The 12,759-nt window shown below is 57.8% G+C and overlaps 1 protein-coding gene across 4 annotated transcripts in view; it reads left to right on the forward strand.

Moving 5' to 3' along the window:
* DSCAML1 (DS cell adhesion molecule like 1) overlaps nt 1-12,759 on the forward strand; it is a 349,813-nt gene that overhangs the window by 312,041 nt on the left and 25,013 nt on the right. For all 4 annotated transcript variants that reach the window (XM_039496725.1, XM_039496726.1, XM_039496727.1 and 1 more), the window contains 4 exons: nt 1,890-2,043; nt 2,426-2,543; nt 2,831-2,994; nt 4,049-4,147. In XM_039496725.1, coding sequence (XP_039352659.1) covers nt 1,890-2,043; nt 2,426-2,543; nt 2,831-2,994; nt 4,049-4,147 — 535 coding nt within the window. The remainder of the gene's footprint in view (nt 1-1,889; nt 2,044-2,425; nt 2,544-2,830; nt 2,995-4,048; nt 4,148-12,759) is intronic.

Raw genomic sequence — 12,759 nt, forward strand, 5'->3', positions numbered from 1 at the left:
CTGCAGCTGTGCTGTTAACTGAACTACAGGGTTGTGCAGGTGCGTCATGGGGCTGGAGAAGCAAGTGTTGCTATCCGCGGGTTGTTCAGAGGAGAAGCAAAGGCAGGGATTTGGGGCCGTCCCTTACATGGGACATTAGCCGGGAGTTGTTAATGTTAGAGATGGCAGAGACTGGGGCAGGGGCAGGGACTCCCTTTGCATGCAGCGCCTAGCACAATGGGGTTAAGGGGCATTTGCTACGGTAATTCAGATAATAAATCAGTGTTCTGCGTTGCAAGGCCCGCGAGCCAGTGGCAGCTCCCATTGACCCTAAGTGCAGCTCCCTAAGTTCCCTCTAAGCCATGCAGCCCTATAAGTAGCCGCGCAGCTGCTCTAAGGGGCCACACAGCAGGGACCTGGGGGGGGGGGGCAGGAACTGGTGGGGGAGCAAGTTGGGGCTTGCAGGGCTGCTGTGGGCCTCTCTCCCGGCCTGGAGCTCCCTGCTGCCAGCAGGGGGGAGATAGGCCCCTTCCCCGGAACTAACTGCTGCCGGCAGGGAGAGGGCTGGGGGGAGTCCTCTGGCCCCAGCCCCGGGGCAGCCTGCCTGCACCCCAAACTCCTCATGCCTGGCTCCACCCCAGAGCCCTCTCCCCCCCCATGCATCCCAACCCTCTGCCTTAGCCCTGAGCCCCCTCCTGAACCCCTCATCCCTGGCCCCACCTTGCAGCCCTCACCCCTGCATCCCAACCCTCTGCCGTACCCTGAGCCTCTCCCACACCCCAAACCCCTCGTGCACAGCTCCACCCTAGAACCCTCGGCTCCAGTCAGAGCCCTCACCCCCCCACACCCTACCCTGGGCCACCTCCCACACCCCAAACCCCTCATCCACAGCTCCACCCTAGAGCCCTCACCCCCAGTCAGAGCCCTCACCCCCTCCACCCTACCCTGGGCCCTCCCACACCCCAAACCCCTCCTGCAAAGCTCCACCCTAGAACCCTCAGCTCCAGTCACAGCCCTCACCCCCCCACCCCCGACCCGGGGCCACCTCCCACCCCCCACACCCCGCGTGCAGAGCTCCACCCTAGAACCCTCACCCCGTGTCAGAGCCCTCACCCCCCCTCCACCCTACCCGGGGCCCCTCCCACACCCCAAACCCCTCGTGCATAGCTCCACCCTAGAACCCTCAGCTCCAGTCTGAGGCCTCACCCCCCCACACCCTCCCCTGGGCCACCTCCCACACCCCGACCCCTCGTGCACAGCTCCACCCTAGAACCCTCAGCTCCAGTCAGAGCCCTCACCCCCCCACACACCCTACCCTGAGCCCCTCCCACACGCCGAACCCCTCGGCCCCCATCCACTCTCACATTGAAGGTTTTTTGACAACGTGGCCCTCACTTCAGAGATCGTGAAGAGCACTGTAGTAAATAATAACAAATAACAATTTGCTTAATGTAGATAAAAATACCCAAAATGCTGGGGCTTCCACCACTTCTTTGGGAAACTTCCCTGGCAAACAGCCCTGCCTGGAGTGCCTGCCTCTCCACTCCCTACATGTAGGTGTGTTGCAGGTTGTCCCTCTGTGCCCAGTCTCTGTGGGTTGGTCCGCCCCAGCAGCGGAGTCTGTGCTCATTAGCAAAAGCTCCAGCGTTTATCTCCGCAGGTCCCTGTCTGAGCCTTGGGGTCAGCCGAGATGGTGGCCGTCACACAAGGATAATCTGGGGTGGTCCCTTAAAGCCAGGACTTGTCCGAGCAGGGGTTAGGTTGCCCAGACATTTGCTATCACTTGTGTGGCTGTACTGGGGCGGGGGAGAGGGGGTGTTGGTGGCTGCCTCAAAGCCTGGGCGGGAAGAGGTGCATGAAAGGGGGTTCACTTTGTCCTGGTTAACCAGCTGCGTTCCACCCCCCGCCAGGCCCCCAGCGAGTACGAGACCAGCCCCGAGCAACTCTTCTACCGCATCGCCCACCTCAACCGCGGGCAGCAGTACATGCTGTGGGTGGCGGCCGTGACCTCGGCGGGACGCGGCAACATCAGTGAAAAGGTCACCATTGAGCCTGCTGGGAAAGGTGCGGCAGGGCCTGTGGGGTGGGCAGATGGGTTGGGGCAGGGGGGCAGTGGGGCTGATTGGAGGGGAGCTGGGTCTCTCTCCGGGTAACAGAGTCCGGGGGGAGGGGTCATCTGGCATTTAGATTTGGCTCAGTGTAGAGGCTGGGATGCCCACTGCACACTCTGGATCCAGGCTCGGGTTTGACACGTGCCCTAGTGCTGGCTCTGGGTAGGACTCTCTCTGCCTGTTGGCTAGGAGAAGGTTCTGCTGCATCGACAAAGGTGGTGAATCTCAGCCCCGGTGCAGCAGGGTGGGGTCTGCACTGGTGGGCTAGGCAGGCTCTGTGTGCCTGGCTCGTCCGGCCAGACTGATGTTCCCGTCTCTCCCCCTCCTCCCCCCAGCCCCGGCCAAGATCATCTCCTTCGGCGGCACCGTCACCACTCCGTGGATGAAGGACGTGAGGCTGCCATGCAATTCGGTTGGGGAGCCGGCCCCTGCCATTAAATGGACCAAGGACAGGTAACTAAAACTCACCTTTTCCCCGCCGTGCAGCCTCTCCGGATGAGCCCTGATCCCTGTGGCAGGGAGGTGGGAAAAGCTCCAGAGGTCCTTGTTCCTGGAGGAGCTGACCTTTCGTTTGGGGGCGCTGCTTGGCCGTTGGAACGGAAGAGCGGCCAGGCAGCGCTTGGGCTCCTGGGACAACACTCTCTGGAGCCCCATCCATAGGCGCTGGGAGCTTCTTGCTGCTGGGAGGCGCGAGTAGGGATTTACGCTGGTGAACTGTTGACATTTCTTGTTCCTTCCAGCGAGGATTCTGCCATCCCGGTGGCAGTGGACGGGCACCGGCTGATCCAGGCCAATGGCACACTGGTCCTGCGCTCGGTGAAAGCAGAGGATTCTGGGTATTACACCTGCACCGCCACCAACACCTGGGGCTTTGATACCATCATCATCAACCTGCTGGTGCAAGGTAAGGGCTGTGCCAGCCTGGCATGCTCGGCCCTGCTCTGCCTTTGCCGATCATGACAAATCTGCTTGTTGCTGGAAATGGCTGGACAGAGATTTTCTGCAGCTGCATCTCGGCCACTGGGGTTGTTCATTCAGCTCATCAGAGCTTGGAATTAGTTGTTGGAGCTCTGTGATTGGCCACTTAAGTCACATGCAGTTGTTTCAGTTCCCCGATGGGGCAGCCTTCCCTTTTCTATGAACTACTGTTGCCCGAAGCCAATCACACTTTGTCATGAGTCAAGTTTTGTTTTACAATTAAATGAGTTTTGTCCATGGGCCTGAGAATTGCTTTCCACAAGCCCATCCAAACACCGCTTCGCCCAGTGGAAGTGCCCACACCAGTAATGTACTTATTGGACTGGTTCTGGTCTCTCATAGCCTGGTGTGGCCATCCAGCCGAGCCCCCCTGGAGTCTATGGAGTTACATCAGTGTGATGCCTCTGTGAGAGCAGAAGCAGCCCAGTGTCCGAGTCCCAGGCATTTCCTTCCCTGTGTTGATGCGAATGAAGCCATGAAGTTGTGTGCACTGGGAGGGTGGGATCTGGTTGACCAGTTGCTAGTGGTGCTGTTGTTACACTTTGCTTTTCACTCACCGTGGAGCAGGGAGGTGAGACGGGATTGTTTTGTTTTCTTTTCTTTTCCAGGACCATCTTGCTCTTGGGTCTGGTGCGTTAAACCAAGGCTGGTGTTTGGGTTGCCAGGGGAATGTTTGAAACATTGAATTAAAAAAACTCCCATGCAAAAATTTCCCTCCATGTTCGGTTTTGCTGAACACCCTGTAAACTGCCCCCAAAATCTGAACCTCAAAGATCCAACCATTAGATTTTTCTCCACAGTGTGATGAAGCTGGGAAGCTCCATGTCTCTTCCCAACTGGATGAAAGGATAGAGGGCCATCCCTGGTTGTCCATGGGCGTGGGACTTGTATTTGAAATTAACCCTCTAAAGGTGCAGATGCCTGGCTCTGGTTCCAGTGTGAAATGCGCTCAGTGACTTTGTGCTGTTTGTTTGATCTAGTTCCCCCGGACCAGCCGCGCTTGACTGTATCTAAAACCTCCGCTTCATCCATCACGTTGGCCTGGATTCCTGGGGACAACGGTGGCAGCTCCATCAGAGGTGAGGCAGGGAAGGGCAAGGGACTGGAGAGCATCATGAGCTCTGTAGGGCTGTGATATTGAGTGTCAGGGTTTAAACCCTCTTTAAGCAGGGTTTCTGCTCTGCTTGGCTTGTGCTCCACAGCCAAGGGAGGAGAGGAAGTGGCATAAATTCTGGGGATTCTGCACGCCCTTCTGGCTGGGGAGATAGCAATGTCAAGCTCAGACACAGGATCGGCCAAGTTTTCTGGGAGGGGCTGGGGGTGGACTGCCACATGTGAGCAGCTGGGTCTGCTTTGCCACTGGGGCTGCAAAGCCAGATGGAGGCACGTGGTCTGAAAGAGAGAAGGGCTAGTGGCTTTGAAGCTCCGGATGCTAGCACATTAGGGCTTAGCTTCTGGAGATCCAGATTGGCCTTCTGAGGATTAATGATGAGTCTGTTATGGAAGGTGCAATGGCGTGCGTCCTTGTTTCAAAGGAGACCCTTGCGTGGCTCCCACGGTGGTCAGTTGTTGCTCGAGAAGAAGGCTGGAGATGCCATATCCTTCACACAGCCGCGCCCCACACACAAAGCCCAGAGTTCCTCAGTTTGCAGCAGAGATGTACAAAGGCCATGTCTGGGGGTAGGCAGCAGTTTGGTTCAGCTTGGGAAGAGCGCACGGTCCACTCTTGGAGCTGAGAATCGAGGGTCAGGACTCCTGGTTCTACAGCCAGCTGCAGGAGGTGAATGTAGACTAGTGGTTAGAGCAGGGGACTGGCGAGTCCTGGCTCTGAGAAGGAACGTCAGTCTATGGCTTAGGGCTAAGAACTGGGAGCCAGGAGGACTCCTGGCTTTTACGTCCATCTTTGCCACTGACCTGCTAAATTATTTAATCTGTGTGCCTCACTTTCCCCATCTGTAAGGGTGACACTTCCCAACCTTCCAGGGGGGCTGCAAGTCTCACTTAAATGGCTTGTTAAGTGTTTTTACAAGATCCTGGGACTGAAGCGGCTTGTAAAAGCCAAGCCGCTAATTGCTATTTCTGGCTTCCTGGCAGGGGCGGCTCCAGGTCCCAGCACGCCAAGCGCGTGCTTGGGGCGGCAAGCCACGGGGGGCGCTCTGCCGGTCGCTGGGAGGGCAGCAGGCAGGGTGCCTTCAGCGGCTTGCCTGCGGAGGGTCCGCTGGTCCTGCGGCTTCGGTGGACCTCCTGCAGGCGTGTCTGCGGGAGGTCCACCGGAGCTGCGGGACTGGCGACTGGCAGAGCGCCCCCCGTGACATGACACCGTGCTTGGGGCGGCGAAATGGCTAGAGCCACCCCTGCTTCCTGCGAGATCTCTTCTAGCTGCCTGGTGTCTACGAAGCTTGGACCCTGAGTGACCAGGGCTCATCTCCTACCTCCATCTCCCCTTCCCAGCAGACCTAGGATGGCTAGAGAGTCTAGGAATTTCTTGGCTTTCCGAAGCCTCCTTCCTGCTCTGATTCATCGAATGAATTATATGTTGAAACAGCTGCAGACTGGGGGTGGGGGGGGATGGAAACCTCACTTACAATTAATTAAAAGCATGAAAGTAATTACAAGCAAATCTCCCTAGGCAGCAGCCTTTCACTTCAATGGACTGTTGATAAATTTGGGTATAATTGGATTAGAAATATTAAAAACATGCTGCATATAAAGAATCAATAAATAACTAAAGGCTGGGCGAGTCGTGGCGTGAGCCTTCAGAACGGGACTGCACAGCTTGTTTTCATGCCCCATCCTGGGCTCTTCCTTCTGCAAAGCTCCTTGGTGTTGGCTTTGCGGGGGGGACAGCGCCACCTGATGGGGCTGGTCGGGAAGTGGCAGGAATGGGTGTTGAGGGAGAGCAGTGTCAGGTTGTGCTGCAGGCCAGTGCTGGACAGAATCGGGCCCCCTCACGCTGGGGAAGAGGCGCAAGTCTTGCCTGGGGTTCTGCTCGGTGTGGGGTTCGCTCCCCTGAGGTTCTGGGAGCAGAAGACCCAAAACTCAGTCAAACCCACTGAGATTTGTTTGGTTTTACGACGCAGAGCCACATGCTGCTGCAAACGGGATGGGGGTTTTACCCCAAGCTCTGACCTGGCCCAGGCTCCCTCGATCCGTGAACCTTCCCCGATACTGGCTGAGCTTTGAGTTTGTGGTGAAATGTGTAACTAGGCCAGTTTGTTTGGGATAGGGCTTCCCTGGGTGCGTGCATGTTAATAACAACACTCTGCCTCTGCCCTACATGCCAGGTCTCTGGGCCCTGCCAATGCTAATGGAGCCAGCCGCACACCCACGCCGAGAGGCAGCTCAGCATTGCTTCCCCATTATCCTGATGGGGAAACCAAGGTGCAGAAAGGGAAAGGGACTGGCTCAGAGTCACAGATGTGCTCAGTAGCAAAGGCGGTAAGATCTCCGTGCTGCTGGGAGGCAGTGCAGCCTTGCGCATAGAGCCTGGACTACCACCTGGAGTCGTGGGTCCTGCTCCCATCTGCTAACAACCTGATGGGTGACCTTCTGCAAGTTCCTGCCCCTCTCTGTGCCTCAGTTTCGCCTCCCACCCTGTGACTGTCTTGTCTGTTTAGATTGTAGGTTCTTTGAGGCAGGGATGGTCTCTTATTGTGTATCTGTTTGGGCAGCAGAATGAAGCTGCCGCTTTGAGGTCTAGGTGCTATGGTAATGCCGTGTCTTTTAACAACACCATCTTTCCCTCTCTTTTGCACAGTTCCACCTGGGTTGCCACTGAGTTTGTGTGGGTCTGTCTGTAGTAAAACACATGCACTTACCTGTACCTCAGTCTTGAGATCCAATATTGTCAGACAGTCAAATCACACAGGCGTCTGAGAGCGTCCAATTGAACATTACTCCCTTCATTTGAATAGTCAGTCATTCAACTCCTGACGCACGTTTGCACAAACGTGGGCCTCTCTTCCTATTCTATTTTTGTTTAAGAATGAGCGAAAGTAAATGCAAAAATAAATAAACCCGTCAGTGCAACACGGAGGTTGAGATTTGCATATATAAAAAGTCAAGACATTCTGAGTTATGATTCGCACGGCAACAGTAAGTCATCCTCATTACACGCAGACGTTGGCATGAACCCCATGCTCCTGATGTGTCAGGTACACCTGCTGCCACCTTTCACTTTCCTCACTCTTTTGAGTGTCTAACAACAACTGTAACTGTGCACTGTGTTTAGTGGAGATGAGTGTATGCGTGTGGGTATTACATGTATTGGCCCTATAGAGGATCGTTCAGCTATAACTCCAACATCTTAGATCGCCGAAAACATCTGTGAAGCCAAGCCCAGTCCTGCATTACCTGGCACAGCAAACATTCCTTTGTCCATAGGTTCTCTCATAATTTCCTAAGCAGGGAATCCAATAGCCACATGCTAGATTCCCATTAGAGGGAGCTGCAGTAGCTATGCACGGAGTTCATTGAGCCCTAGGAATCTGCAGTCCATCCTGGGACTTATAGGTTTTACTCATTAAGATACTTGCCTAGGCTGATTGGGGAAGCAGCCACGGCTGGGGCCATGCCAATCCGGGCCCAGCTGGCCCTGATCCAAGGCCTGTGGGGCCAGAAGGCAGAGGAGTCTCTCTCTAGCGCTGGAGGGAGGCTGCCTGGGAGCAGGGCACCTGGGGCAGAGCAGTGCTGGGGAGAGGCAAGAGGAGCTGGGGAGCTCCAGCCTGGTAACTCCCCAGGCTGAGGCCTTGTGAAGGCCTGCGGGGGTATGGGGGCTGCAGAGATACAGCCTGGGAATCGGCAGAGGAGGGATGAGGGGTGCGGCAGGGGTCAGGGCAGGGGATCGCGATGCAGGAGGGGCGCGGCAGGGGGCTCAGGGCAGGGTGCTGGGTTTGACAGTGGGTCTGGGGGCTCAGGGAAGGGGGCTGGGGTGCAGGAGGGCGTGGGGTGCAGCAGGGGCTCAGGGCCGGGGGTCAGGGTTCAGCAGGGGGCTCAGGTCAGGGTGCAGGGTATGGCAGGGGGTGGGGGTGCAGCAGGAGCTCAGGGCAGGGGTTGGGGTGCAGGAGGGTGAGGGGTGCAGCAGGGGCTCAGGGCAGGGTGCAGGGTATGGCAGTGGGTCAGGTGCAGCAGGGGCTCAGGGAAGGGCTGGGGTGCAGGAGGGGCGTGGGGTGCAGCAGGAGGCTCAGGGCAGGGGTCGGGGTTCAGCAGGGGTGAGGGGTGCAGCGGGGGCTCAGGCCAGGGGTCAGGTGCAGGGTATGGCAGGGGTTGGGGTGCAGCAGGGGGCTCAGGGCAGGGGGTTGGGGTGCAGGAGGGGTGAGGGGTGCAGCAGGGGGCTCAGGGCAGGGTGCAGGGTATGGCAGTGGGTCAGGGTGCAGCAGGGTGCTCAGGGAAGGGGGCTGGGGTGCAGGAGGGGCGTGAGGTGCAGCAGGGGCTCAGGGCAGGGGTCGGGGTTCAGCAGGGGTGAGGGGTGCAGCGGGGGCTCAGGCCAGGGGTCAGGGTGCAGGGTATGGCAGGGGGTTGGGGGAGGGCAGTGCATTGGGGTGCAGGAGGGATGAGGGGTGCGGCAGGGGTCAGGGCAGGGGATCGCGATGCAGGAGGGGCGCGGCAGGGGGCTCAGGGCAGGGTGCAGGGTATGGCAGTGGGTCAGGGTGCAGCAGGGGGCTCAGGGCAGGGGCTCAGGGTTCAGCAGGGGTGAGGGGTGCAGCAGGGGGCTCAGGGCAGGGTGCAGGGTATGGCAGTGGGTCAGGGGGCTCAGGGAAGGGGGCTGGGGTGCAGGAGGGGCGTGAGGTGCAGCAGGGGGCTCAGGGCAGGGGGTCAGGGTTCAGCAGGGGCGAGGGGTGCAGCGGGGGGCTCAGGCCAGGGGGTCAGGGTGCAGGGTACGGCAAGGGGCTCAGGGCAGGGGGTTTGACTTCTGGAGGAGGTTGGGAGGCGGGCTCTGGCCTGGCGCGCACTGGGGGCAGGGCAGGCCAGAGCCGCTCTAGGGAAATGCTGGGGGAGGGGGAGGGGGCCGTGAGGAGCTCGCGGGCCGCAGAAAATAACTTCGCGGGCCGTGTGTTTGAGACCCCTGGGTTAGAGGGTTGGGGGTTCCCCTGGGAGGGGAGACCCAGAGAGTGGGGGTACAGCTGGGGCAGAACCCTGAGGTAAAGGGGCACCGGCCAGCAGAGGGTGCTCTGAAGCTGGAAAAGAGCTAATGCTAAGACGACCAGCAGGAGGCGCTGCACCGGTGAGTCTTCGCTTCGCTACAGCACCCTACATAATGGTGACCAAGCTGAATGTAGTCCCTAAACCAGTGGCTCCTGCACACACAGGCTGTCATCAGAGGATGTAGAAATAAGAGCACCCGCTCAGACACTTTGCAAACTGACCCTGGAGGTTTCTCTGCACCACATCTTAAAATCTGCAGGGACTGGCAGCCATTTCGTGTTCAGTTCAGTGCAGACTGTTGGAGGAGAGAACGACACTGTGCTCTCTCTTAGGGACTTGTGTTAATCTGGTTTTTGTAGTTCTCCAGCTCTGAACTGGAATGTCTGTTTGCTCAGTGTGTAAACAGACACATAACACAGGGCTTGTGTGCACAGGACACTCTGTTCGAAGCCAGGGGTTATGCTGGCCCAAGCTGTAACAGTCTCATTATTCCACTACAGCTATATGGGTCAGTTTCTCTGTGTAGACAAGCCTACCATTAAAGCAGCAGCATTGTGTGTGTGTGTGTGTTTTACACAAGATTCCCAAACAAATGACTTGCTGACACACCTATGGAAGTGAGGCCTTTGAGCCTTGTTGGAATAGATTATGCTTTAGGCATTTGACAGGTGATTCTTTGTTGTGCGTATTCTGGGACTGCAAGGGGATCAGCTCAGAATAATATTCACCTCACTGAAGTCTAACAACTGCTTGTGTGTGTGTAGGCAAGCCTGCCTCACTCGCCAATAAAGCCCCGAGAGCCATTTTAAGACATGTTGTTGATGGGAGTGTAACAGGTTTATTCATCTAGGACCCGGTGTGTTTCCTAATACTCTTAATCATGTGAAAAGAGGCAGCATTCAATGACAGAAGCAACTTCCTAGCAGCTTCCCGAGGGAGCTAGTTAATTCTGGCTTTCCTTTTATAGCCTCTCTCCAATCAATCACATTCCACACTCACCGAACTCTGATGCGGAAACGAGTAATTGGTGAAAATGTTATTGATGGTGCTGGGTCGGACACTGTGTCCCAGGGAGCAGAATCGAAAGGCAGGTCGCTTGAGAGAGCCGGGGAGGCCGGAGCCACGGGAGTCCCCAGAATTGCTAGTGCCTGGGAAAGGCATCTGCTGAAGGGGCCGGGCCAGCTGCCAGGAGCAGGCATGCGCCTTCCCCAAGGCGGCGGTTTGGAGAGCGAGCAGGGTTGGGAGGACCAAGGGGCAGCCGCTAGGGCCCAAAGGGGATGTTGTGTACAGACTGAGCCCTGTGGGGGAGCGGGCAGCAGCCCCCCCAGGAAAGCTGCAGGCTTGCTGGGGGTGGGTGACCGGGCAGTGTTGTGCCTCACCTTGCACCAGAATTGTGCCCTTTGCTATGTACTCGGTGATCCCAGCCCATGTGCCTCCCCACACACCCCCAGCCCTGCCCCACCACCCACTGGGGAACATGGGACAGGAAGCCCATTAACCTCAAGAGCTGTGGTTATTGCTGTCCCCTGGCACTGCCCTCCCACTGTGGCCCTTCTCCCAAGGAGGGCTGGAGGCAGGGGGTGGCGTCTGAAGCTGTATCTCCAGCGTGGCAGCTCAGTGCCGGCTCTGACATTTGAGAATCCCTCCCCTCCCCCAGTGTTCGCACTGCCCTCCCGCCTAAGGACACGGTGCTGAAGTTCCCTGCCTCCTTTTGGTCGGGGGCCCTCCATGCCACAGTTCTTAGTAGGTTGTGGGGGACCCTCTTGTAACATGGCAGCCTTGGCATGGTTCAGCTCCCAGGCCACGTGGGACCAGGCCACGTTTTCAGATTGGTTTTGGACCCTGGAAAGGCCCAGAGCTCTAGTGTCGTTCCAGACCACGGGTCAGGCCCCGTCTCCCCGCCCGCCCAGTCCCCACAGCTGTGCTGGGACTGGGTCTTGCACCATGATGGGAATTGCAGGGGTCAGGGGGTGTCCAACATTCCTAGTTTGCTGCAGTGCCACTGGGCCAGAGCAGGGCAGCTCGAGAGCTGGGACAGGCTGCAGAGTCAGGTGCTGCTAAGACGGGGTGTCTGTGACCGGTATGTTCCAGTGCGGGCTTTGGCTCCGTGCCTTTTAATCCAGAAACGCCCTTCTCCTGCCTTTTCCCCAGTATCCTGCGCAGACAGCTGGGGGATCAGCAGCTTCCTCCCCCCTAACCGACCCGGATGGCAGATGCCCCAGCACACCCGCATGTCTGAGGAGGGATTCGGTGCAGGCTGAGAGCGGTGGATTTTCCTGCCCATAGACTCTGCACCCGCCACACGAGCCAGCCTCAAACCACGGCGCTAATATCAGTAATGAAGGGAGGGGGGAAATCTCCCCCCTCGTTCCAGCTCCATTTTAATAATCTAAGAAAAGAGGGCTCCATTTCCATCCCCATTCATATGTATGAAATTAGGCAGGAAGACATGTTTAATGTGCACGGAGGCAGAGCTGGATTTGAATTGGAAATCAGGGCTCCGCCCAGGCCTGGCCCGGAGGGGAGGCTGCGGAGCGCCATTAGAGTGCAGTGTGCTGGCGTTAATCTGTGTGGTCACGCTCCCCTCGTTAGCTCTTGTTGGCAAAGGGGAAGGTGGGTGCGGGGGTGGGGTGGGGGCTAACACTGATTTTATCTGGGATGAGAAATTGCGAGTCCGTGGCTGAGAGCTCCCCTCGGGGGGCCGTGTGCAATGGGTCTGGCGAGAGCCCAGCTGGGCTCCAGCCCCACTGAAAACCCCCTTGCAATCAGCATGGACTGGCCCCCTTGTTGGTAATCACGGCAGAGCCCGAGGACAGTCACAGAGACGGAGCTCCCCGCTCTGCCCTCGAGATGGGCACCTTGGCAGGGCCAGCGGCAGAATCTCACAGAGGCCTTGGCCTTCCACTGCTGTCACTGCAGGGGATTTAACTAACCCCCCCGGGATGGGTCTGGAGATGTGTGGCCAGGGGAGCCATTAGCGCAGTCCCTCCCCCAACACACATTGGTGTGGCGGAGCAGTCCCCAGTCTGCAGTTTAATGTGCATCACGCCCTGGTCTCCCCCTTCCCCTTGGACGAGCGCTGTCAGAGATGGTTCGTCCTGTGTAAGTGCTGGGCCCTGTGTGGGGAGGGGCTCTCGCTCGCTCGTGGGCCGGGGAGGAGGAAGATGCAGCAGGTGGGACTCTGCCCTCAGCGTAACTGACAATAGGTGTGAAGCGGAGAAGTACAGTAGCACAGAGTATAAACCCCAGAAGCAAAGCACCAGACTAATCCCTCCCACTACAGAACCCTGGCTGCCCTCGGCTGCCCAGGCTGGTCGGCTTTTAGCATTATGCACGTGGGCCCTTGTGTGTGGCGGGTGTTACGCTGCTTTGATCTGGGTTCCTGCCTTGTATCAGGCTCCCATTGCTAGCAGCCCCATGCAATCACCGGGCTGTGTCAGTCTGCGCCGGGGGGAGGCGAAGGGGGAGCCAGGGGAATTGTTTTCCTCTGCATTCATTATGGATGCATGAAGATTATTTCCCCCCCTGCCTTTTTGGAGTCTGTTCA

Source organism: Mauremys reevesii, linkage group 12 (genome assembly GCF_016161935.1).
Source record: "Mauremys reevesii isolate NIE-2019 linkage group 12, ASM1616193v1, whole genome shotgun sequence".
Lineage (NCBI taxonomy): Eukaryota > Metazoa > Chordata > Testudines > Geoemydidae > Mauremys > Mauremys reevesii.